We start from the raw sequence: 25,621 nt of genomic DNA on the forward strand, positions 1-25,621 counted from the left end.
TCTTGCTGCTGTGTTTGCACATTGTTGTACTTCGCCCAGCAGATATGGGAGTTTTTTGTCATTGGTCATGTTTTCTAAATCTCTGTGTGTGGTTGTCTGTGGGTGTCTCTGATGTCTTGGTACAATGGACAGATGGTTAGGAAGTGTAGCTCGGTTTCCACTTCATTTTTTGTGCAGTGGGTGCATAGTCTGTCTTCTCTCGGGATACAGGTCTGCCTATGACGGCCTTTCTCGATCGCGAGACTGTGCTCACTGAGTCTGTACCTAGTTAAGATTTTCCTTTGTTTTGGGTCGGTCACGGTGCTCAGGTATTCTGCCACTGTGTATTCTCTGTTTAGGGCCAGATAGCATTCTAGTTTACTCTGCTTTTGTGTTGCTTCTTTCCAATGTGTCAGATAGTTTTCCTTTTGCTGTTTTATAATTTGGTTTAGTCCAATGGGTTTTCTGTCTCGTGGCTCTGTTTGTGTTTGTGCCCGGAGTTCCAGGGCCAGATGGCTGAGGGGGCATCTCTCTAGAGTTTCACTGTGTGTGAGTGCCTTGTTATGGAGTGCATCTAGGTCACTTTCTTTTAGGTGGTTGTAGAACTTAAGTGCTCTCTTTTTTATTTTGATTATGAGTGGGTATCGTCCTAATTCTGCCCTGCATGCATTATTTGGTGTTTTTCGCTGGGTACGGAGAATGGATTTGCAGAGTTCTGTGTGTAGGGTCTCGGTTTGGTGTTTATCCCATTTTTCAAGGTCATGGTTTGCTAATGGTCCCCAGATCTCGCAACCATAGAGGGAAATTGGTTCTATCACAGAGTCCAGTATTTTAAGCCAGGTTTTAATTGGGATGTCTATTTTGATGTTTCTTTTGATGGCATAGAATGCCCTTCTTGCCTTGTCTCTCAGGTCCTTTACAGCTTGGTTGTAGTTCCCTGTGCTGCTGATGTTTAGGCCAAGGTAGGTATAGTTTTTTGTTTGTTCTAGTGGGATTGTATTTAGGAATAATTGGTGGTTTTGGCGGCTGGGCCTTTTTTGAAATATCATGATTTTAGTCTTAGTTAGGTTCACTGTCAGGGCCCATGTCTGGGAGAATTTGTGTAGGAGATCAAGTTGCTGCTGTATAGTCCTTCCTTGGTTGGGGACAGCAGCAGCAGGTCATCTGCGTAAAGTAAGCATTTGATTTCTGTGTTTGCCAAGGGGATGCCTGGAGCTGTAGACTGTTCTAACGTTTTTTGCTAATTCGTTGATATATATGTTGAAGAGTGTTGGACTCAGGCTGCATCCCTGTCTAACTCCTCGATTTTGGGGGAAAAAGTCTGTGTGCTTTTCGCCTATTTTAACTGCGCATTTGTTGTTAGTGTACATTGATTTTATGATGTCATAGGTTTTCCCCCCAATGCCACTTTCCAACAGTTTGTACATCAGGCCCTCATGCCAAATTGAATCGAATGCTTTTTTTGAAGTCGACAAAGCAGGAGAATAATTTGCTTTTGTTTTTGTTTATTTGGTTGTCAATTAGGGTGTTGAGAGTGTAAATGTGGTCTGTTGTGCGATATTTTGGTAGAAAGCCAATTTGTGATTTGCTCAGGACATTGCTTTCATTACAATAATGTCTGCATATACTGTAGAAGAGGGAGCAAAGAAAAAAAAAAATATATAAATAAATAAATATAAATAATAATAAATAAATATAAATGATATATACCGGTATATATATATACTGTATACTATGTATATACTGTATAAGACAGAGGGAGGACAGGGGATATGGAAGGTAAATGGATCAGTGGGATGGAATGTGCTTGGGAGAGGGAGAGACCGATACTTAAGAGGTTAAATAGAGCAATGAAGAGAGGAGAGGAATGAGAGAGGACAGAGATGGGTGTTTGTCAGGTGTTGGTGAGTGTGTGAGTACAATAACAATAACAGGAGAGCTTTGGTTGATATCCCTGCATCAATTTGACAGATTACCGAATTACTTTACCAGGGCTGCGAAGATAATGAAGCACACGTACGTAGATGTCAATACACATCCAGCAACATGCATGCAGACATACACACTTACACAGACACATACACAAAACAATTTACACTCAGAAGTAACTAATAAAATATCCATGATACTTTAATTCGACAGTATCTCTGCTCCATTCAATGGCACTCCAGAGAAAGAAGCCTATACAGTTCCATTTCCATCACTCCCAATCATTTCTTCATAATTAGTTTATCTCCATATATAGACAGAGGAGATTAAAACCCATTCTGACCTGAGATCAGATTCTAAAAATGTCTTCCTCATCCTGACAGTTTTCTGAAAAACCTATGTTTCTATGTCAGTCGTTCTTTTTTTCAAAACTTTTCAAAAATAGCAGACCTACAAGCTCGTAGCACTATGAGCTTGTAGATCTGCTATTTTTCTAAAGCATAACATGATGCTAACACCAAAAGGGGTTCCCGCCCAAAATGGGTTAAAAAAGAAAGCCTCCTGTCATATCTCCTGTTCTCCTATCACCTCTTCCTCTTGACCCTCCGTCCTTCTCACCGTCTCTCCTTCAGCCTCGCGACCGGTCGCTCCTTCTCTCCATTCATTCTCCCCTGACAGATCATCCGGTGATGCCTCCTTTGTGCTACGACATACTGTGCCATCGCGGAGGGAAAATAGTCTTTTTGTAGATCGGCTTGTAACGGCTTTACACATTCCCTTCATCACTCATTGTCTCACTCTATATCTCTCTTCATTTCCTTTCCTTCTTAACCCCTGAAAGCCTGGGGCGGCCTCTCACCGTTCCTCCTCATCATTCTGAGGCCAGACTACATTCTGTTGCAGAGGCCCAATAATAATACAGTAGCAACAGGACAGGAGCAAAATATGACGGCCGTGAAAGAGATATGGAAGGATGTTTTTTAATTAACCCTCCTCTGAACCGTCACTCAGTGTTGCTGAGAATCGTGATTGTGTTCTGCAGAAGGTTATCGTTTTGTTACGTCAAGGATTTACCGAGCCGTTGCTTCGAAAAGTACTTATTTTTCACTTTAATGTGCACGTTGCGAGCGGTGTCAAGGTAGGTCAAATAATAATCAACTTTATTACCTCGTCATTTTCGCTTCAGTTCAGGTCTGCTCTCTGCTGTATATAATGCTTTGTCAAGAAGACACCACAGCATGATGGGTACAGGACACACAGTAATGACAGCTCATCATGTGTAAGGTCAAAGCAGCAGAAATTCTCTTGAGAAAAGCGTGACATTCTAGTAGGCCTATATATATTTTAAGGAGTGTGTCTTGTCTGTGGATGTCTAGCCTCGGAAACCCAGACGTTTAGTGGATGTCTGTCTGTGGGTGTGTTGTGTTTGGACAACATGTTACCATACTCTAGTTACTAGAGTCTAGTACAATGCATGTATGCATATACTAGACTAGAGGTTCAGGCTGCTACACGGCCCTCACACCTACGTCGCACAGCCGATCCGACCGTTATGTCTGAGTCATGGTGTCAGGGGTTTTGTCAGAGTACCCGTTTTACCCGTCTGTCTGTGTCCCTTTTGTACCGTACACTACAGTATATAGAGATCTCTGTATCTGTCTGGCTACCTGTGTTCCTTTTATGCTCATACAGTATGGATTTGAAAATAGCAGATCTACAAGCTCACAATGTGTTGCATTGCAACACATTGTGAGCGTGTAGATCTGCTATTTTCAAATGATTTTTATACATTTGAAATGAGACATTCTGCATAATGAGTACTTTTACTTTTGGTACCAATACTTTTGTAGTACAAAAGTACAAAAGTATAAACGAGTATTTCTATATTGCAGTATTTATTCTTTTACTTAAGCACATATTTTGAGTACTTTTTCCACCACTGGAAAAAGCCTGCATACTGTATATCGGTATCTGTTGATATCGGTTGATCGGATATCGGAAATTAGGAGTTGGACAATCTCTGGATATCTGTAAAAAAGTCAATATTGGACATCCCTAGTTTTGGACAACTGGATATCCATGATATATGCCTATTACTGTATGCACATATCAGTCAGATTGGCGGTTCTAGAGAACTGCTTTTAGGAGAGTGGCTCACAACCTCAGTCTGATGACCTAAAAGTCTACTATCTTCCCCGGATTATAGGTATATCTCTTTATCCCGGGCTTTACACGAACAACTTGGTGGCGGCCACCGCACTCCCTCGGGTCGTTTCCGATGCTCGGTCTCCCCTTGTGATGCCCTTGCATCATAATTCATAGGGGGAGTTTAATTGACACTCAGGACTTTACTGTGTTAATAATAATTTGCTCCTCCTTTGAGTCATAATTGTAGCTAAAAACCTATCATGAAAGCCATTTTGGCTTAATGGAACTTAATAAATTATTTCAAAGAGAGTGAGGAGTAATCTTCAGTTCTACTGCTAGGGTGTCAATGTAATTGCATAGGAATAATTATTCAAATTTCCTCCGTACTTATTCTGCTTCCCAGGGCCACCGTGCCATTTTTAAAATGTCATAGTATACATGTTACATGTTTTATCACTGTACATACGTCCTAATGCATACTGTAAACAATTGGATTTTAGACAAAGCTGTGAATGTTCAGTCTTTCCAATCTCCCAGTTTCCCTTTGTTCTTCCAACAACATTTCAATGATTCGTTAGTCGTTGCTTGTGTTGAGAAAATACTCCCTGTTTTAGCTTTTTAATGTGTTAAATGTGAGTGTAAAATACAGTTTATTCATTTTTATATTCACAGTATAACAAACGTGATCACCACATAGAACCAGTGCCACAGGTCCTCTAACACAGGGGTTTTCAACCTTTTTATTCCAAGTACCACCACAGAAAATATCTGGCACTCCAAGTACCACCATAATAACTGATGTTAGAATACAGGAGCGTAGACCTGCCCCATCTATGCAATCTTATCTATTATTAACACAGGAAGAAAATGTAATTTATTCTTTGAATTGTATAATAGGCCAATCTCATAACGATGTGCAAATCAACTAGCAACAGTCAGCTATGTTTGTGTGAATCTGTAGGGATTAAAGAGCATGTTTTAAACACATCCGTTTATAATCTTGCTTCATTCCCATACACAATATTAACATCAGCACGGCAGCAGCATGCAGCTGAAGTGTCAGTCAAAATAAGAACCTTAGTGGTATACAATTCTGATATTTGTTCAAGGGTATTACATGGCTGCCAAACGCAGCATGTTGTCAGAAGCAAACATGAAATTGTTGTGACAATTTCCAGTAGCCTTCAATCTCCTGGTATGAACTGCCACATGATGACGTTGTGCTCTCAATCCCCCATGGTGCATTGGTTCGTTCCAGGATATACCTTAAGATGCTGGTGTTCAGGAGACAGCTTTTGCACCACCTGACACCAAGTTCAAATTTAGCCTAGTTATAGCTTAAATGGCTTGACTTAAAAGCCATTTAAGCTATAACTAGGCTACAGTAAGTTTGAACTCAGTGCGAGGTGGCACAACTGGCACCAGGACCCAACACATTATGTGTCCTTGAGCAAGGCACTTTGCTCCAGTGGAGCTGCTCAGTGGCCATGTGTATAAGGCTGTGGTTGTAGTGCTCAGCTCCCAGGTTTTAATGTGTGTGTCTATATCTGTGTGTGTCTATGCAGGGCTTTGCTGAAAATGTGCACTTGCTCAGCTAACTACCTGGGTACATTTTAAATGGGGGCAGCCCATTAGTCCATTGTCCCAATGGTCAGACAAATGTTAGATCAGTTAGTGTGGCATATGTTTTTGTGCTGCCAGACCAGTGGTATAGCCTACTTCAGAACAAAGGTCTGTCAGACTAATGCCATACCGTTTAAATGTGCTATACAAATACATTTGCCTTAATTGCCTTGCCAAATTTCCTTTTTGTTCATTTGAAATCTTTATTATCCTCTGACATATAGAGTCTCTCGCATGCTGTAGTTGAGAAAGGAAGTCATTTTGTACTGTCCATACTATATAGTCTTATAGATGCCATATATCGCAATCTGTGGCTTATTGTGCTCATTTGTACAAACTTTCATTGCAATGTGAATCATAGTCATAATGTGAAACTGAGGTAAGGGGAGGGGGGGGGGGGGGTAGCGGATAGCGTGGGTGGCTAAACGTTGTGATCGCAATCGCCCTCCGAGGCCATTAGCTGCCCCCTGCCTTTATCCGCTGGATATTTATAGGGCACCTTGGTATTGGGGCACCCAGGAGCAGGTAACCGGGGAGTGGGGGTTGGGGGTTGGGGGTTGACAGTCGTGGGAGGCCTGTCATTTGGTGCCTGTGGTGGTGATTAATGCTTGAATACCGTGAGCTTTATCAGGAGGCCGGCAGCCTCCAGACCAGTGAATGTCAGCGCAATTAAAGGCGGGTGGCAGACGGTAGAGAATGAGAGGAGAAGTGGGCCCCTATCTGCAGATTGCAGACTGGGCTAGCCGGGAGCATTGCAGTCTTTGTAGAAGGTTCCAATGGCTAGCGCCTGTTCATTCTTTAATCACCTCCACTTCTCATTAAGACCTGCTTTTGTTCCAGCCACCGCTTTTCTCCTGCGCTGACAGATAAAATATGGCGAGAGAGAGAAGAAAGAAGGGAATACAGCCTCTCCTATGCCCAGGCATCAGGAACCCTCTTAAATGGGGGGTGGGGTGATAGGAATAGTAGCAGATTCAGTCAGCTAAGGAAGAGGGAGGGAGGGAGAGGAGATGGAACTGGAACGAGGGGGAGAGAGAGAGACGTTGGAAAGGGAGAATTGTCAGACCATAAAGGCTTATAATTCTCCTGGATTTTTCTCCTGAGTGGAGGAACACACACACACATGAAGACAGACTAACACACGCACATGGAGATGGAGACACAGACACATGCACACACACACACACTGTACCTCAGTAGGTGTTTATGTCATAAATATACTTAGAGTCCATCCTGCCTGCTGAACCTACTGAAAAGTGATAGTTTGATTCATTGGTACAACAGTTCAAAGGCAAATTGGTGTTAACTTTAATAAGCACTGCAATGCTACAGTATCATGCTACGCTGATCGAATTGTGAACAAAGGCCTACATTAATTGCATTTTCCTGCAGAGGATGTCATTGCGAACGCAGTGAGCCACTTACTATGACAGCAAGGGCTAAATGTCTGTGTGTGTGTGTGTGTGTGTGTGTGTGTGTGTGTGTGTCACGCTGTTACACCACCCGCCCGCCACCAGAGGGCGCAGCTGTAGCACACACACACACACACACACACACACACACACACACACACACACACACAGGGCGCAGCTGTAACACACACACACACGCACACACACACACACACACAACCACACACACACGAGCTGCGTTCGCTTCACGCGTTTGCGCGTCTTACTTGTGATAGGTTGCTGATCAACAGATCAATAAAGAAAGTAGAGCATACCAAAAAAACTAATTCTATATTCTAATTCTTCCAAGAATTCCTGAGAGTTCATGCAAAGTACTCGAGGTAACACTATGGTAGATTTATGCCAGCGGCAGTCCCTGCTAGCGGTGTTAACAGCAGGGCTTATTGTGGACTGGTAAACTAGGTGTAAACTAGCCTCTGGTAATCTGTCTAATTCCAATGCAAAGTGCTGAAGCCCATGTGAGGAAAAACAGCCCTGCATTAACAGCTGTGTGTGTGTGTGTGTGTGTGTGTGTGTGTGTGTGTGTGTGTGTGTGTGTGTGTGTGTGTGTGTGCGTGTGCGTGTGCGTGTGCGCGTGCGCACGTGCACTAATGCTCTGTAATCTTAGCATCCATTCCACTCGTTGCAGGCACACATTTTGACGCAATACATGTTATTAGCTCAGTCTTGTATAGGCAAATGTATACATGTGACTAAATAAATGATGATTGCCTCCCACGCCTGTTCAGTGCTTGGAATAAAGTGGAGCAGTATTTAGCCACCCAGAGCAGCAACCACAAGTCTGGTAGTTGACAAATGTTAAAATGGGCTTGTTTTGTTTCTCAAGGTACAGTACAAACCTTCTCCCTGCATACGTCAGCTGACATCTCATCCCACAACATGATAGGTAGAGTCAATACAACTCATACAGTCAGACAAGGTGGATTATCACCATTTTTCCCTTTTCCCATTACACAGTGTCACATGTGAATGTATAAGACTGTCAGAATTGGACAGTTTGCGAGCACATCCGTTTTCTGACTGCTACAGTAGATACAATATGTTTACAGTACTCTCCTGTGTTCTTATTTCATGTTTGGGTGCTGGTATGCAGACGGTACTACTCTATTTCATGTTTGGTCGCTGGTATCCAGACGGTACTACTCTATTTCATGTTTGGGCGCTGGTATTCAGACGGTACTACTCTATTTCATGTTTGGGCACTGGTATCCAGACGGTACTACTCTAATTCATGTTTGGGCGCTGGTATCCAGACGGTACTACTCTATTTCATGTTTGGTCGCTGGTATCCAGACGGTACTACTCTATTTCATGTTTGGGCGCTGGTATCCAGACGGTACTACTCTATTTCATGTTTGGGCGCTGGTATCCAGACGGTACTACTCTATTTCATGTTTGGGCGCTGGTATCCAGACGGTACTACTCTATTTCATGTTTGGGCGCTGGTATCCAGACGGTACTACTCTATTTCATGTTTGGGCGCTGGTATGTGTGACGTTGAATGCTTATCATCACCTGCTCCATGGGGAGTAGTTTTAGTTGTAAATAATGTATCTCTCCATCTCCACACAAAAACTCTATCTACAGTACGTACATCAATCCAGCTATGCATCTATAGTTTTTAAGCAGTCTGGCACATTGAGGTAAAACTGGCTTCCTTGGCTTCTGTTCAGAGAGAATTCTCACTGTGGGAGGAAACAGTTCTCCCTGACAAGGCTTTGTCGTGGGAGAAGCAAAACATTGTGTGGTCCTTGCTTTCAAGGGCTGAATTCCAAAGTAGGCCACAAAGGTTGACAACCGACTTTCATATGAATCAGTAGAATCACAGAGGCACAGAGGCACTCTCCAGGAAGTCTATACAGGATGTTTAGTGTTAGCTCTTCTGAGCTTTGGGGTTTGGGCAAGTTAAGATGAAGCTCTTCCGAGCTTTGGGGAATTTAAGATGAAGCAACTTTCATTTTTATTGGTTGGACTGCAACAGCGGTGCCAACGCTGTAAACATGAATGTCTCTGAATGAGTCATTCACTGACTGATGAAGTTACAGCATTGGTCAGCCGGTTGTTCTGTGTCTGTCGATCTCCGATCTCCTCTCCATTTCAGTAACCTACTTTTTTCTGTCATGGGTGCTCAGGGACATCCACAGTCGACACAAAGAACGCTGTCCATGGTTCTGAATTGTATACATTATCTGTTACCTGATTGTCACCAGGCGACTGCAGCAACAATAACACACAATAATCTAGGCATATCTATATGTATGTGAACAATTGTCAGCAGTAAATTAAGGCTTACCATTCAACTAGAATATTATTGACATAAATTTGGCATTTGTTGTCTGTGCAGCTGACATGCACAATGAATCTTAATCTAAGCCACTTCTATATGGAATTTGAAATAACTAGATACAAAGATGGATGTGCTTTCCTCGTTTCTCATTTGCGATTTTGCAGCTTATAACACCATATCCATTTGCCTCATTGGTTTTAAATTATCATATACAATATGCTAATTATATATCATATACTATATTGTAGTTTGTGGTCGAAATGCATGCTTACAGTATTTCAGCTGGGTGCTTGACTCTTGATCACAGATATTTACACTCACCATGAGATAATAGGCAAGCCACGGTGTCTTTGCCAGGTAATATAGCTAGCTGTTGCCAAGTGAGAAAACGAGAGCAGTCGAGAGTGAGGAAGAAAAGAGGAGTGAAATTATTCTATTCATCTAACGGGCCAAATGGGTTACCGAGAACAACAACGTGATTTTATACGTAGGTTTCGGCACAAGTTTAAAGAAGTATTCCTTCATGCAAGCTGTTAACGTGCCAGCAAGCAAGCGCCAGAGACACAGCAACAAGGGAGATTAAACGTCTAATTGTTCCGACATAACAGACCTCTTTTTTCACTGTTGTTAGGAAGTGAGAAATACTGCAACATTGATGTTGAATGCTTATCATCACCTACTCCTGCAGGAGTTGCGCTGAGTAGCTCAGGGTGAAGTTTGGCCCAGATCAGGTGTTGATTACTGTATGCACTATGCATACTTAGTCAATTGAGTTTGAGTTGAAAATATCTCTCCACCTCACAAAAGCTCTATGCCTCAATACAGCTTTCTATAGATCCTTCTTCAATGTGTGACGCTTGTCTGACACATACAGGATCTCACGGAACGGTTTTAAAAGCTCAAGTAAAAGCAAGAGTGAAGAGGTGGGTTTTGAGCTGTGCTTTAACGATGTCTACAGAGGGTGCCTGTCTAAGCTGTAGTGGGACTTTATTCCAGGCTGTAGAAGCAGAAAGTTGCTTCACCGTATTTTTCTAGTTGCCATTTTTTTTTTTATATAAAACTGCACAGGAAAAATGGGAGTGGGGAAGTTATGTGACATTTCCTACACACTTTCAGAGCATTTGAAAAATGTGGGAGCCAAGGAGTCAACGCATTTCTTGAGAGACTTCAAAGTTAGGGAATTACAGTACATACGCCCATACATAAACACACGTAGCAGTGTTGAGGTAATCCAAACCGATTTGGAAAAAAATACAACCCTGGTATACTTTCTCAGCAAGCACCTGGGGTACAGCCAGCCAGCTGGTCTGTCATTAGCATCCACCATAAAGTCCATCTGAAAGACCTCAATGACTAAATCTAGGCATAATGATAACACTTAACCCTGGACCTTGTGTTCATCTGTCCTCAATTACTACAAATAATTCAGCTGATAATAGGTGGGTGGTCTGGTGGGTGGTGGGCAGATGACAGAGGGAAAGAAGAAGGTGAAGGAGGAAGACGAGAGGTTCGACTTTAAGGGGCGTGATATTGGTGGTACTTACGGGTTTGGATGGATGGTAAGGATTTTACTGCGTAGACTGTGGCGTAATGTGAATTGTTATTAGACTGTATATACTGTACGACGTCATTCCCCCTGGGTACGTCAGTCCCTTTCGAGGGGGTATGGTGTATAGTGGAGTGCAGATGGTGCAGTGACAGTCCCTTTAGCGGAAACATTTTTATGCAAAATGACTGGGAGCAATGCATTTAATATGCATTCACTGTATGTGCCACCAGTGGGGAATATCAAACTTATCATAGAAGCCACAGAACTGGGCAAATGGAAACTAAATCACTTCCCCGTAGTCATAAAACTGCTAATGTTTGTGTTTTTAAGCAGTGAGAGAGTGAGAGAGAGAGAGAAATGTATGTGGGCATTTATGCCTTTGCTTACAGTATGTGTGTTTAAGTGCAGTGTGCGTGGGCGCACTTTTGTATATGTGCTGTATGTTCAGGCGTATATGCATTATGTGTACAGTATGTGCACTGCATTCATATACAATGCAGTATATGCAGATAAGCACATCCCTTTATGTGCTCATGTGTGGGTCTATAGCATGACGGCCTTCAAACGCATACGCAGAGACCGTAACTTCATGTGTCTTGACGGATGGTAGTGACGATTTGTTTTGTTCCTTTTGATTGAGCTGAAAGAAATGTCTTGTGGAGATGATGGGTGCAGTATGCTTTGCATTAATTATTTGATTCGTTTGGAGGTGATGGTTGCGGTATGCTTTGCATTAATTATTTGCCTCCTCAGTGTTTTTGTTTTCTCCCAGGTGCCTCGAGCGTCATGTTATCTGCACAATTAGTTTTCCTACTGCAGTGTTGTTTTGCGTGCACAGATAAAAGCGAACACATTTGGAAGTCATTTGCATGCAAACGTGCAGTATAGGTGCACATACCGTCACACCACACTCACTTATTCTCTCTCTTTCTCACTTTCTCTTGTTCTCGCTGAGTCTACAAACATTTATTATCATACAGTACAAGTACTGTGCATGTGTTTGATCATTTTCAAATGGCTCCAAGTATGCATGTGTTCATGCACCAAACTCATTAGCACACATTGTTTGTTTGTTTTTTAGCAGGGACAATGCACATCAAATTCATTTTTCAAATCCATGTAAATGTGTACAGTCGTACATAGCCACACAGAACACCCACTTCTTTACTGTGATATACTGTAGTGATAGTGGCAACCAGTGAACAGTCTGTTGACGTTAGAAACTAATGTCATGTTCTCATGATTGATGTGCAACGTTTAACCAGCTTAACCCGTTAAAATGTACAATCATTTTGGATGTCAAGCTACGTTGGCTATGTTGGGGGAAGGGGGGGGGGTGTTTGGGGGGGCTGGGACAAAACATTTGCAGATGGTGGTCTGCGCGTCCAATTATATACCAATGTGAGTGTCCTTGGCACGAAGAAGTACTACTTTACTGATTTAGAAGGCATTTGTAGAATTGGCCCGCAGGTTTTAATGGGCTAAAGCATGAAGTGAGAATAAAAGCCTGAGGGTAGTTAGTTTTAGTTTTGTTTATCTCGCTCATGATTTAACACAGCAGTTGTATATACAGAATAAAGGTTAACATATTACAATTGACCGAAAAGGTATGGGCCTGAAACTTATTAATATTTAAATTAGTTGTTACATTTGAGGCACTTCTTAAATATCGGTAGATCACTATTCTAGATGTGCGACACAATGTGCAAACCGAGTATAACTCACTCAGGCTTCAGCCCTAAAGTGCTGTTCCATTATGATGACCCACTGTGCAGCCTTCCATAAAGACATTACAATCAATGTGTAGCACCAAGCATCTGGTAGCGTTTTGATTTCACAACAGAAGGATAACTAATCAAATCAGGACGACAGTTAAACAGGCAAAGTGCATAAAATTGTCGAGTCGATTATGACTGTAAATGGGCTCCCTTTTTCATTGTTACACAACCAGGGTGATAATTAATATTATTAATAACAGGCATAAGTCACATCGATGTTCCTCTGGAGAAACACTGAATAATGCGCTGTTCTAAAGGTTTTGATTACATGCAGAATCCACTCTACCTTATTAATTTGCAGCAGCATTATGTGGTCAGTTTTTTAGGTGGCACATTTTTCAAATTATGATTTTTTTGTTACTTTCTTGTTGCTTTGTCATCACGGGTTTTCTGAGATATGACATTTTTAAGCATCTAATTTCTGTTTTTGATTGATTCTGTTTGTCCTATGGTCACTTACTCGCGGATACCACATAAAGTAGGTGTCCGGTCAGTGGTAGTCAATGAGAACACAGCATTTCACTATTCAAGATCATACGTACAGGGTGATCATACCCAGGAGGATTTTACCCCAGTGTTACGGGATTAGTTGGCAGTGTTTGAGGCAAAGCTGCTTTAACGGTATGACGTGATATTTATATGTGCATTTACACATGCATTTACGCAAGTGGACGGTGAAATTAATTTATTTAATTTTATTCAAGAACATAATGGGAAGAATCTCTATAATTAAAAGAAAGCTACGTGGGTTCACTGTAGGTTGTTATTGTGTTGTAGCCTATTATTCACACATCTAAATGACAAAAATGTGTGGGTGAGACTAGGAAACACGAAAAAATAAAAGAACGGTGAACTGGGAATGAAAGCCAAACTAAACGGCAAGGAAACGCAGCATGAAGGTGAACAATTCAAAAACAGCAAATTACATGAATAACAAGTGGAATGATTTAGAAGAACCCAGAGGCAGGGCAAGTCAAGTGCCACCTCTACAACTGTGTAAAACCACATTATGTGTGAAATCGCTCTTATCGTGTTTGTTAAATGAAGCCTGCTGTTGTTTGTCCTCTTCCTCCTCCAGACACGGCTCTCCACCCGAGGCAGAAGACACCCACCCCTGATCTCTGCTACAAGAGTGACATGAGCAGCCTCATGGACTTCAATTCTCCAGACGCCTCCCTAGACAAAGGTATCACTTGCCTTTATCTTTTATACTGAGCCTGTGTTAGGTTTGGTTGAGAAAGAACATCTCCTTCTTTTGCAGTAACAGCCCGGAGGAAGTTCTGGCAGTCTTTGTGGAGTGTGAAGCACGAGCACACACGCACACAAACAAGCATGCACGCACGCACGCACACACACACACACACACACACACACACACACACAGATGTGTCATTCATGCTGACGACTACTATTTCTCTCTATGAAGTTTGCCCTTGGCTAGTGTTACACCAAGTGCGTTTAAAGTGTCGTAGAGAGCCTTGGTACCAATCATAAAGGCTGCCTGTTCACTTCAATGTGTGTGACACATAGTTGTTATGGAAAGAGGTGGTGGGGCATAATCGACTAGGCTATATATTGTACACTTGACAGAAATGTACTGTGCATGTGAACATGGCTGACATGCTTTGTGCAAACGGTCAGTTGGTCGTTCACTTGCTACGGACAGTCACATTGCATCAAACAACAACAAAGAAATATCTGCACCACGTGCATAAGAGCCTAGAGTGCCACTCTAGGCACTCTAGGCTCTAGGAATACTTATAAAAAACATATTAAATAATATAAATGCATTTTAGACAACACTTGTTAACTGGCTGAGGTTCATTACTAGCTAGTACAGTGCGTACGTGCCGGAAGCTCATGCCTATAGTTTCTTGCTTGTCCAGACTCCAGACCTTTGTCAGGATCTCTGTCCGATGGTTTCGCTGTCTGTTAGAGAATCTGCACAGTTATTTGTTTATTGTTCTTTTAATACATTTCTTCCTTCCAGTTAATTTTATGCACTTCTGCCTTCCGTCAATGCTATAAGTAATGGTTACATCAACACAACTGATAGTATGTTGTACCATAGTTGCAGTGGTTCCTGTGGGTTTACCATGAGCGCTCACCTGGCACCTGTCAGTTGTATCACCAGATGCTTCCTAGATGCTTCTGTTCCCAAATACTTAATACTTTAATTACCTGCCTAGAGTGAGGGCTGCTCCCAGGTACTCAACCAGGGGAAGTTCCTGTGATCTTGTTCTGCTGCAGTTTAAGGATGCTTAAGGGAAAACAATTGTTTTATCAACCCCCCCACTCAGTGGAATGCCCTCCCTTCAGCCCTGAAATCCCCAAATGAATTCCCTAGCAAGATGCAAGAATGACTTTAAATCATGGCTCCGTTTCAACACTAACTGGCCATACATGCTTCTATCTTTATTGCTTTTTAACTTTCTATATAAGGATTTCAATGTCTTTGTTTCATGGTTGTTTGTACAGTTTGTTGTCTATGCCTCAAGATGGACCACAATGGAAACAAGCTGGCGATTTCTAATTGGGGACATTGTTGCGATATCTTTTAACTGCCAAAAAAGTATTCTATTAGCTATAATGAAGATCAGCATCCAAAGATGAAAGGGCAGATTTTTTTTTTATCTTGATAGGATCAGCTTATTTATAGCCTTCTATCCTCTGTGGCCAGACATTTATTCATTTTTTTCCTGGCTATCTACACTGACCACTTTAATCGCCCAGGCCTTTTATGACACGCACGCCCCTTTCAAGGACATGGACAGTTGTGTTGTGGTTCAGACAGAGTTGCCATGCAGAAATGGCACCAGCAGGTCTACGAAAGTTCTTCCTGGCCTACCATCCATGCTGTGGCACGATGCCATGGTGCAGCATGAATCTCCACCACTGTCCACCAGGCTCTCTCCAGGGCCTTTTCCTCACTAAGAGCGTCTCTTATATGGGTTTTGTTAATCTGCCAGTCTCCTTCTCCTCTTAGGCTCCTGCGAGCCAGGACATGAGAGTGCTCACGAGCTCAGCAGTCCATTATGCAGCTTGCTGAGGGGTATATGGGATCAGTGTGGCGTGGCAAGGTCCTAATTGTTCTTCCATAGCGTTACTGTACATCTCATTCACGATCAGACAAGCAGTTCATTGCCAAGAATAGGGTACTTACACAAGGAATATGTTTTGGCCTGCGTACTGCAACAATCCAACATGAAAACGTTTAACCACTTAAACGTATACGTCATTGACCGGGGTTCCCCAGGGGTCTGTACTTAAGTTCCATTCCCTCGTTTGTTCCCTCTACACCAAATCTCTTTGACATGTGAACTTACAATCTGGTGCGGTTGAGACTACAGTGTGTGCTGTAGAAATGAGTTGGAGTTGTAATTCTCTTTACATCTTACATTCGATGGTACGGTTACACAGTAAAATCCCCAGTGTCCATTTAACTCTTGATAGTGTACAGTTAAGTACAATTAAATAATATCACAGTGTAGTAGAGGGCAGCACTCAATAGACATATGTGATTAGATTATGTCAGCAAATGCACTCATACACTGACGTTTTCAGACATACGCCGTGATGTAGTGTTGAACATGTGCATGCAATGTACAGTAACGGTAACATACACACACACACCATGCACAGAGCTCTCGGACATGCACAATCATGCACACAAATACTCTTCTGCAGCACATAACAGCTGGCGCATTGGTTCTAGCATTGCTTCCTCTGTGCCGTGAAAGTGCAAACTCAGGGAATATGCACACGCCACACGCACGCACACACACACACACACACATACATACATACTCGCCAAGCCAACCTCCTCTGCATCGGGCCAAGGCCGTGTATATCACCATGAGTTTCCTCAGAATATGAACAGGGAACAGTGCTGTACTGTAGGGTCAGCAGATTCATCAAGAGACAGACAGACAGACAGACAGACAGACAGACATGGAAAGAGGGATAAAAAGAGAAAACAAGAAGGGGAGAGAGAGAGAAACGGAGGATAAGAACTAAGGTGCTGAAGTACATAGAGCAGAATGTAACCTTTGAACACCATATCATTTCTCAGACAGGTGCTGTTTCTGCACATTGGCTGTCAAACAATGGCAGCATCTGGATGAAGTGTGGACTCCAAGCTAATAAAATGTGAAATAATTGTTATGTACATGAAACACAGCTCATGATCATTCAATTAATAAAAATAATGGCTATAATTAGAGCTAGAAAAGAAAGCTATAGTTGCAAATTTGCAGCCATACAAAGAGGATATCCAGAAGGGCTGTGACAGGGAAAGAGAAAGAGACAGAGAGAGAGAGAGAGAGAGAGAGACGGAGGGATGTGAAGTTTATAGCCCAAAGAATTATAGTGCAGCATTGGCTGCATACACCGTAAAGTTCCCTGTGTTAATTAGCACCAAGAGTGTACAAATGGAACCAAATGGACCCGTAAGGTCCATTCGGTTCCATTTGTACACTCTTGGGAGTTAAATGTGTTTCACTGTGTACATACTGAATGCAAAGGGAGTTCAATGTATTTCACTGTGTACATACTGAATGCAAAGGGGTTGAGTGGGAAATGCACTTTTTTTTTTGCATTCTTACTCACTCGTGGCGAGTGTGAAATTAGAATGTTGTACCATAGCAGTAGTAAATGTCCTCCAACCGTCCCTTAAACACAGCCAGATTAAAGCTGCACAGCTATTGATGTGCCACTGTTACACCCATTACATCCAATCATCATGGAAGGTATAAAATTGCAATCTTGTCAGCAATTTAACATTTTACCCATTTTGAACTTGTGAAATCATGGGACATTCTGCACAATGAGTACTTTTGGTACTTTTAACTATATTTTGATGCTGATAGTTTACTCAAGTACATTTTTGAACAGAGGACTTTTACTTGAGTATTTTTAGATTGTGTTCTTGATACATTTACTATTTACATTTACCTATTTAGGCTGATTCTAAAAATGCCTTCTAAAACCTATAACCTAGTTTCTGAAAACCTTCCTATTCTTATTCAAATGTATGTATGTATGTATGTATGTATGTATGTATGTATGTATGTATGTATGTATGTATGTGTATGTATGTATGTGTGTAACAACTAATGACATGGACAGATGGTGGTCTTGTCACAGGTGTAGCTTCCAAAATAACTTTTTCCACAATCTTAATGCTACAGTATACAGAGATACAATATAAAATATCTTCAAGATAATATCTTCAAGATATATTTCTGCCAAGCAGAAAGCTGGCTAGACTAGTTCGATTTACAGTAGGATTTATTTATGCGACTGCAAAGGCAAAACAGAAGTGGGTGGGAGGTGGACCATCAGCTTAATTTTCGAATCTTCTGATGTACAGACTGTTTGGAGGAAGCTTTTGTCTCGAGAGACTATACAATAGGCATGTGATCCATGTACTGTAAGAGATATGATAGGATGTGATATTAATGAGCAACCATAGCCACGTGGGTCTGTTTGTCTGTGTCTCATCGATCAGCCTGTACTTTACATTGGGGGTTGAAAATGGACCACCATAACAACAACATAGAGGTCTGATCCAGATAAAGACTTTACCATTAGTGAAATAGTGAATCTTTACCATTAGTGAAATAGTGAATCTTTGCCATTAGTGAAATAGTGAATCTTTACCATTAGTGAAATAGTGAATCTTTACCATTAGTGAAATAGTGAATCTTTGCCATTAGTGAAAAGGAGCATCGATACATTGTTGCTGTTGCGTTATAGGGCGGAAGAGGATTGGATTTCAAAGGTCATGAGGTCAAAAAGTTGGATTTCAAGGGGTGGGGAATGTGGGGATGTATGTGCGTGTGCGCGTGTATGTACAGTACATGTGCGGGTGTGTATTTGCGTACGTGCATTGCTGTATACCAGGGGTTGGCAACTTTGACGATGGCGATCGCACCATTGCTCAAACTTGTCATCGTCCCCGATCATTTCCACTGTCATGCTGTCCATCTTGTGCTTTAGTGGTGTGGCTAACAGTCTGACACTATCATCTTCCTCATTGTGCTCCACATGAATGTAGCACGTTATTATTGTATAAAACAGAACCAGTCACAAGATGTATTTATATCAGCCAAATGACGTCTTACATCGTCATTTAGTGCCCTAAACAAACTTTAAAGTCCATAGACTTAGCTGGCAAACAATTTATGTCATTAGTGCTCTAAACAAATGTAGTCTTTAAAAGCCATTGGAGGGGCTAGTGCCCCCAAAAATGATTGACTGGGAGTAATTAAATTAACTCTGTTAATTTGACAGTGTAGTCATTACTATGCTGAAGGTGAACTCATGTCATGTGTGCCTTCCCTTCAGTGCTTCCGAACATTACAAGTTATTTGACTTTAGAGAAATTTCTCCTTGATTAAACAGCTTCTTACTGGTGTGGGTAAATTAATCTGGAGCTGCATGTGCACATTAACCCATTAAGACCTGAGGTCAATTCTACTAATGTCTTTTAATCCTAACAGTTTTCTGAAAGTTTCTATGTCAGTGGTTTTCAAACTTTTTCATGTGAAGGACCCCTAGAATTATATGTACTGTAGGCTATTTGACCGTGTACCCCCAACACATGTTTTTTGCTCCCATATCATACACCTGTGCACAGTGTGAAGCTCAACAGCGCCACTTTGTCACCTGTTAGTACTCTAAAGTCTAAACAGACAGACATAGGGACCCATAAACAGACAGACATTGCTGTTCATTGGAGTGGCTGCACCACTCAAAAACTAAAAACTAAAGGTGCCAACATTAGCATCAGTGTTCTGGATAGGTAGTGGTATAGTTCCTCATTGAGTCATGCTGCAATGGAAATAAAGAGCTTGTCATTTTGTTCAAAAGAAATGGATCAAGATGGATTTATTTTTCACTTACTTATACAGGCCGTGAACATTTTGAACAATGCCTGCTCTCAGCTCTGTAGTATGTGTCTGTTGAGTGAAAGGCACCTTGGTCTTAGTTGTTGTTACCTCCTGCATGTTAGATAATCAACGAATAATTATTACACATTTACCATGATCACTAAGTTATTTAAAGCATTCACTCATTTTTGTTGGAGTTTTTATGCTCAAAATCTAAAGGTTATGAAGCAAGAGTTAATGGTCCTCAGGATCAAACTAATGTCTGGTAAACAAGCACTGTCGTCACATAACAAACATTGTATGCCATTTGCCAATGAAATGGAAACATAAGCGGTGCATGATGGGTACGTTACCATCTCCATCACTTACATGGCGGTTCCCAAAACATTTTGGCCATGCACCCCCTGTTACCTCCTGACCTAGCTGACGGACCCCCTCACATGTAAATATTAATTGCATAAGCTTTATATTTCCTATATATACACACATGCACATGAACTTTTTTTGCTTTTTGTTTGCCCCTGACTAATCCATATTACAATAAATTCAAAACTAAACTAAGCAAACTCTCTAATTGAACTAATTAAAACTAAAATCCAATTTACCAAAAAGTCAAAACAAAATAAAAAATGTAACTATTGAAAAATGCACAACTATAATAAGCGCAATAGCTGAATGGTGTTTAGCTTTACAGAATACATTAGTAGGTGTTTAGCTTTACATAATACATTAGTAGGTGTTAAGCTTTACAGAATACATTAGTAGGTGTTTAGCTATACAGAATACATTAGTAGGTGTTTAGCTTTACAGAATACATTAGTAGGTGTTTAGCTTTACAGAATACATTAGTAGGTGTTTAGCTATACAGAATACATTAGTAGGTGCCTTTATTGCAGAACATGTTTTTGTTGTTCGAGTTTTGTGAGAACTTTTGAATGAGAAACGTAGAAACCAGACTACAGACTTTATTTCTGGCAAGCATTTCAATGAAGAGCCACCAGGCATAATTATAGGCTGAGCCATTTAATACAATTGTAGGTTAAATTCGTTGCCTCCAGTATTAATTTAGACCGGTGATTAAACTTTAGCCGCACTACCTCTGGCAAACTAGTCCACTGTCAAAGTAGACCAAATCTCAAAACTTTCCCTTTGCCAGGCAACATACTGTGTACACCCAGGTGTGACGTATCGGTATGCCCATGAGGTGCAAGTGGTGTAATTTTAGACCAGATCTAGCACACATTCTTCTTATCATGCATTGATTTAATAACTCAACCTTACTCCCCATCTGGTGCAAGCGGCCCCTGGAGCTTTAATACCTCGTCTCCTCTGCCCTCCAAATGACGGGTTAAAAAGACCCATGTGGGGGGCAGCTAATCTGGGCTGCTGTCTGGAAGTGAGCAGGATTGGCAGTAAAGGTGGTGATGGGGGGGGTGAGTCTGGACTCAGGAGCACTTCACCACTTTTCAACCTACCTTCATATAATTGGTCCTCACTAATGTTCATGATAAAATACCACCATTGTTTTTATACTCTATCTGTGTCTCATAGGAGGGCTGTGGGCAGTTCAGAAACCCGTCCCCTAGTGTCATCATCGATGGGGAATCCAAGCTAATAGAAACTGCAGGCTTACTATTCCTGAAAAGTTGCAATGCGATAAGGGAAGCCATCGTTTTCACGATAATACAAATCTAAATAGGCTTATTCTTTAAAATAAATCTTGTTTAAAACAAAATCTGCCTAACAATGATGTCACAGGTGGACAGGTTTCTGAACAGCCCTGCTATGAGACACAGACTGAGTAGGAAAGAATTGTGGTATTTTTTCATGGACATTAGTGAGGACCGATTATATGAAGATAAGTTGAAAAGCATTGAAGTGCTCCTTTAAGGTCTTTTCAGACAGGGAGCGATTGACACGCCTAGTAATTCAGCTGCACCACTCAGTTCACACGGTTGTGATTTTTTTTACACAGCACGATTCGCACCCCTCATTAGGAGCAGAGCTGTTGTTGGTCCCGGCGACGTCTGAAAAGGCTTGATTAATGACAGAGAGAGAAAAGAGTAAAATAACTGAAGAGAATAGATCAAATCATATTAAATCAACTCACGTTTATTTATAAAGCACATTTAAAAACAATTTCCATTGTACCAAAGTGCTGTACAGACATTTCATCAACACAACAGAGAAAATTACAGACAATAAAAGCACAATTACAAACAGACTAAGGTTATCATGAAAATAAAAATAATATAATAATATGATAATACTGAACAAAATAAAATGCTTGGGAGTAAAACAGGGATTTAAGCCTGGATTTAAAAACTTCAATGGAGGGGGAGGTTCTGATGGAGTGCGATGGTGTTCCACAGCCTAGGGGCTGCAACCGAGAAGACACGGTACCCTCTAAGCCTCAACTTGGTTGTCGGAACGTCTAGAAGTATCAGGTCCGATGATCTGAAGTGTCTAGAGGTGGGGGGGTATTTTACCAGATCTGTAATGTAGGCGGGGGCTAGTCCATTCAGAGCTTTATAGACAAATAAAAGAGTCTTAAAATTAATTCTGAATCGCACCGGTAACCAGTGGAGGGAAGCCAGGACGGGGATGATGTGGTCTCTCTTCTTGGTGCCGGTTAGGAGCCTGGCTGCTGAATTTTGGTTTAGGGCTGACTGATACCAATGAAAAGGGAATTGCCGTAATCTAAACGGGATGTTATGAGGGCGTGAATGACTGTTTCTAAATTGGGAGTGAGGAATGGTTTAATTTTGGCTAAATTAGATAAAAACATACAAAATGTAAAAGTTGAACCATGATGGCAAGAAAAAACAAGGCGGATGTGGGGTGAGGTAAATTGAGAAAGGGAGAGTTGACAGGTAAGATATTAAATGCTGGAAGACAGCCACTTCACACATTTGAACTGTGCTATAAGGTTACAAACTTTATAGACTTATTTCAAGTTTCCTTTTTAACCCTGAACCCACCCGAGCTCCCTGTTCATGTGAAGTGCCTGAGGGAAGAGAGAGAGATGGTGGGAGAGGAAATCGCTGTCACGTTGAGGTCACAGCAAATACAAGACCTAAGCATTCCTCCTGAACCCCTGAAGTTAGCCTTGGGGGATCCCTCAGAAGCTAAATATGCTATTCTATATTCCATGATATTATTGCCTTGCAACAGAAATAATATGAATGTGTACATCATATTATACCCCACACGCACACTGATTGGTAATGTGTGGTTCTGAATTGAGTTTCCTCTTTTCCAGTTTGCATCCCAGCATTATGAGAGAGAATATGAGAATCCATTGTGAGTGAAAGTAGTTTTCAATGACTCTACCGCTATAACCTTGACAGCGCCTTTCCATTCATGATGTGGCGCTATGTGTAGCTACAGCATTCCTGCACTAGCTCTCCCTATAAGCTCGCAGAGAGAGCCGAGAAGAAAGCTGAGAAGAATCCTACGCTCCCTTTTTTTCTTCTCCGTTCTCTCTGGCGACTACAGTCGTCTCCCTGTCTGCCGGCTTGATAGAGCGTAGGCTGTTCCGTCGTGCAGGTTTGCCAGAGCTGTACAACACATCCATTACAAGGCTGTGACCCCGCTGATGGAAAACGGAATCGGGCATAATGTTTATTATCTCATTGTGTACTGTTCCGCTTTGTTTGGCAGCGCAGGTTGCCACGTTGGAAATACCCTTGGGAACATGGGAGTGGGAGAACTTGTTATTTATATATTTAGCCATGTATTTATATATTTATAAGCAGCTACAGTGGCGCTGGAAGTGGGGTGCTGAGGGCGCTGCAGCAACCCCTGGTGGTGGGGGGATATTCATTTGTTGTAAAGGGTGTTTGTTTGTTTTGAGTAATATGGGTGTCTGTTGCTTATAGGTAGTATAGGAAGGAACCTTTGTAACAGGTACTGCGTACACAAACCGGTTAATGGTTGCACCTGTTTAGATTTGAGCTGGAGAGTGTGTTGCAAACTCATTTAATATAAACTATTGCCCGGTTGGATTAATTCATGGGTAAAGTGAAGGCACTTCCTACCAAATATAGGTAAGACATACATTATTGTGTATTGCTGCTGCTGCTGCTTCTGTCGGCGTGCAGAAATGAGGTGTTAAAATGGGTGTCGTGTGTCATTGACAGTCTAGCCTCTGTGATTTGCATAATACACAGGCTCTTTCATTTTCAATACAAATAGCCTCGGTACCCAGGCACCCCTCTAGACCTGGCTAGGCCAGGCTACAATACCGTAATTTCCGGACTATAAGCCGCGGCTTTTTACCCATGATTTGAACCCTGCGGCTTATACAACGGTGCGGCTAATCTATGGATTTTTACAGCTAACGCAGAGCCATCTCAGGCTCTGAGCTAACGTAGCTGCGGCTTATAGTCCGGTGCGGCTTATAGTCCGGTGCGGCTTGTATATGGGATTTTCCCTAAATTTGGCTGGTGCGGCTTATATTCAGGTGCGGCTTATAGTCCGGAAATTACGGGTAACTGTAAAATCCAACACACACTGTTGGTTAAATAGAACACTGTCTTTGTAGTGTGTGTGTGTGTGTGTGTGTGTGTGTGTGTGTGTGTGTGTGTGTGTACAATGCTGTGCTACGTGCTGAATAACAAATATTTACGCCATTGTGAAAAATACAAATAATTAAAAACAATGTGCATGTCATCTACGCCCCCCAACATCAGCCCCCTTGCTATAGATAACCTTCCCGCGTCCCGGGGAGTTTGCTGTTGGCGGGCACTTTGTGTGCGTGTCGACAAGAGCCCCCCGTTGGGATGATAGTGCCAGCTAGCCAGTGCTGATGACAGGTGGATGGATGATAAAAGGATGGAGGAAAGAGAAAAGCATTGTTCGCACTGGGCTACACTAACGGTTGACTGTCTGTCTTGACACACACACACACACACACACACACAAACATGCACGCACACACACACAATGAACTTGCTCTCTTTTGCACTTGGCGAAATGGATGTATGGGCGTCAAAAACAAATGCATGCCACTTTGTACGTCAGCCAGACGCAATTGAACTGTGGAGATAAACGGTTGCCTGCATAATTCTGTACTGTACCCGCAGTACAGTACACGCATGCATTCACACAAGTTCATTGTTTGTGTCTTTCGCACTCTTTCTTTCTAGTGCATGATACCGACTGAATGGATAACGTCTTCTTGGCAGTGCTACATGGTACTTCTGTCCTATGAGGTATTGTGTATAGAGACCATGCAGCGAGACAGAAGTATACAACAGCAGTGGTGTGCACAGACATTTAGAGGGAAGATACTCAAATCATGCCTTAATCATGTGAGATTTATAGATTTTGGGGCATAAATTATATATTTATGCTATATATTAGATCAAAAATGGATCGATGTCACCATGGGCCACATACTGTACAGTGTACACTGTACAAAACAAAAATAAACAAACTGTACAAAGATCATACTTTCAAAAGGTCACATTGTTGTCCAGAGGGCAAAAGGGCAGGTGCTAGCACCACCTACAGTAGTGTCTATCTGTGCACGTCCCTGAATACAACGTGTGTGTGTGTGTGTGTGTGTGTGTGTGTGTGTGTGTGTGTGTGTGTGTGTGTGCGTGTGCGTGTCCGTGTGTGTGTGTGTGTGTGTGTGAGCATGTGGGTGTTGCACATATGATGCTAATTGCATGCATGCATGCATCCGTATATGTTGACTAAAGTCTGTGCACCACATCATTGCGTAGGAAAGTACAAGGTGCATACTAGCTTTGCTTAGTTTTGCTCTAACATTCAAGTCAAGTTCATGCTCTGTATCCACAGTTCAGCACACTGCTCAGTAACCACCTATTCCATGGAGCCCTTTTGTCATACGCAGCAAGCCATCCGCATCCCGCCGGAAAGCACGTTTTCCTATTGTTCCCCGGTCGCCGCAGTGTGTGATTTGATGCTGTCTTTAATGCAGTGTAAATAGGTGG

The 25,621-nt window shown here is 41.9% G+C and overlaps 1 protein-coding gene across 1 annotated transcript in view; it reads left to right on the forward strand.

The window, feature by feature from the left end:
* LOC310861750 (kazrin-like) overlaps window positions 1-25,621 on the forward strand; it is a 232,486-nt gene that overhangs the window by 150,194 nt on the left and 56,671 nt on the right. Inside the window, 1 exon segment of the mRNA XM_083769357.1 lies at window positions 13,844-13,951. Coding sequence (XP_083625483.1) covers window positions 13,844-13,951 — 108 coding nt within the window.

The sequence above is a fragment of the Protomyctophum parallelum genome, assembly GCF_964188405.1.
Source record: "Protomyctophum parallelum genome assembly, chromosome: 7".
Classification (NCBI taxonomy): Eukaryota; Metazoa; Chordata; class Actinopteri; order Myctophiformes; family Myctophidae; genus Protomyctophum; species Protomyctophum parallelum.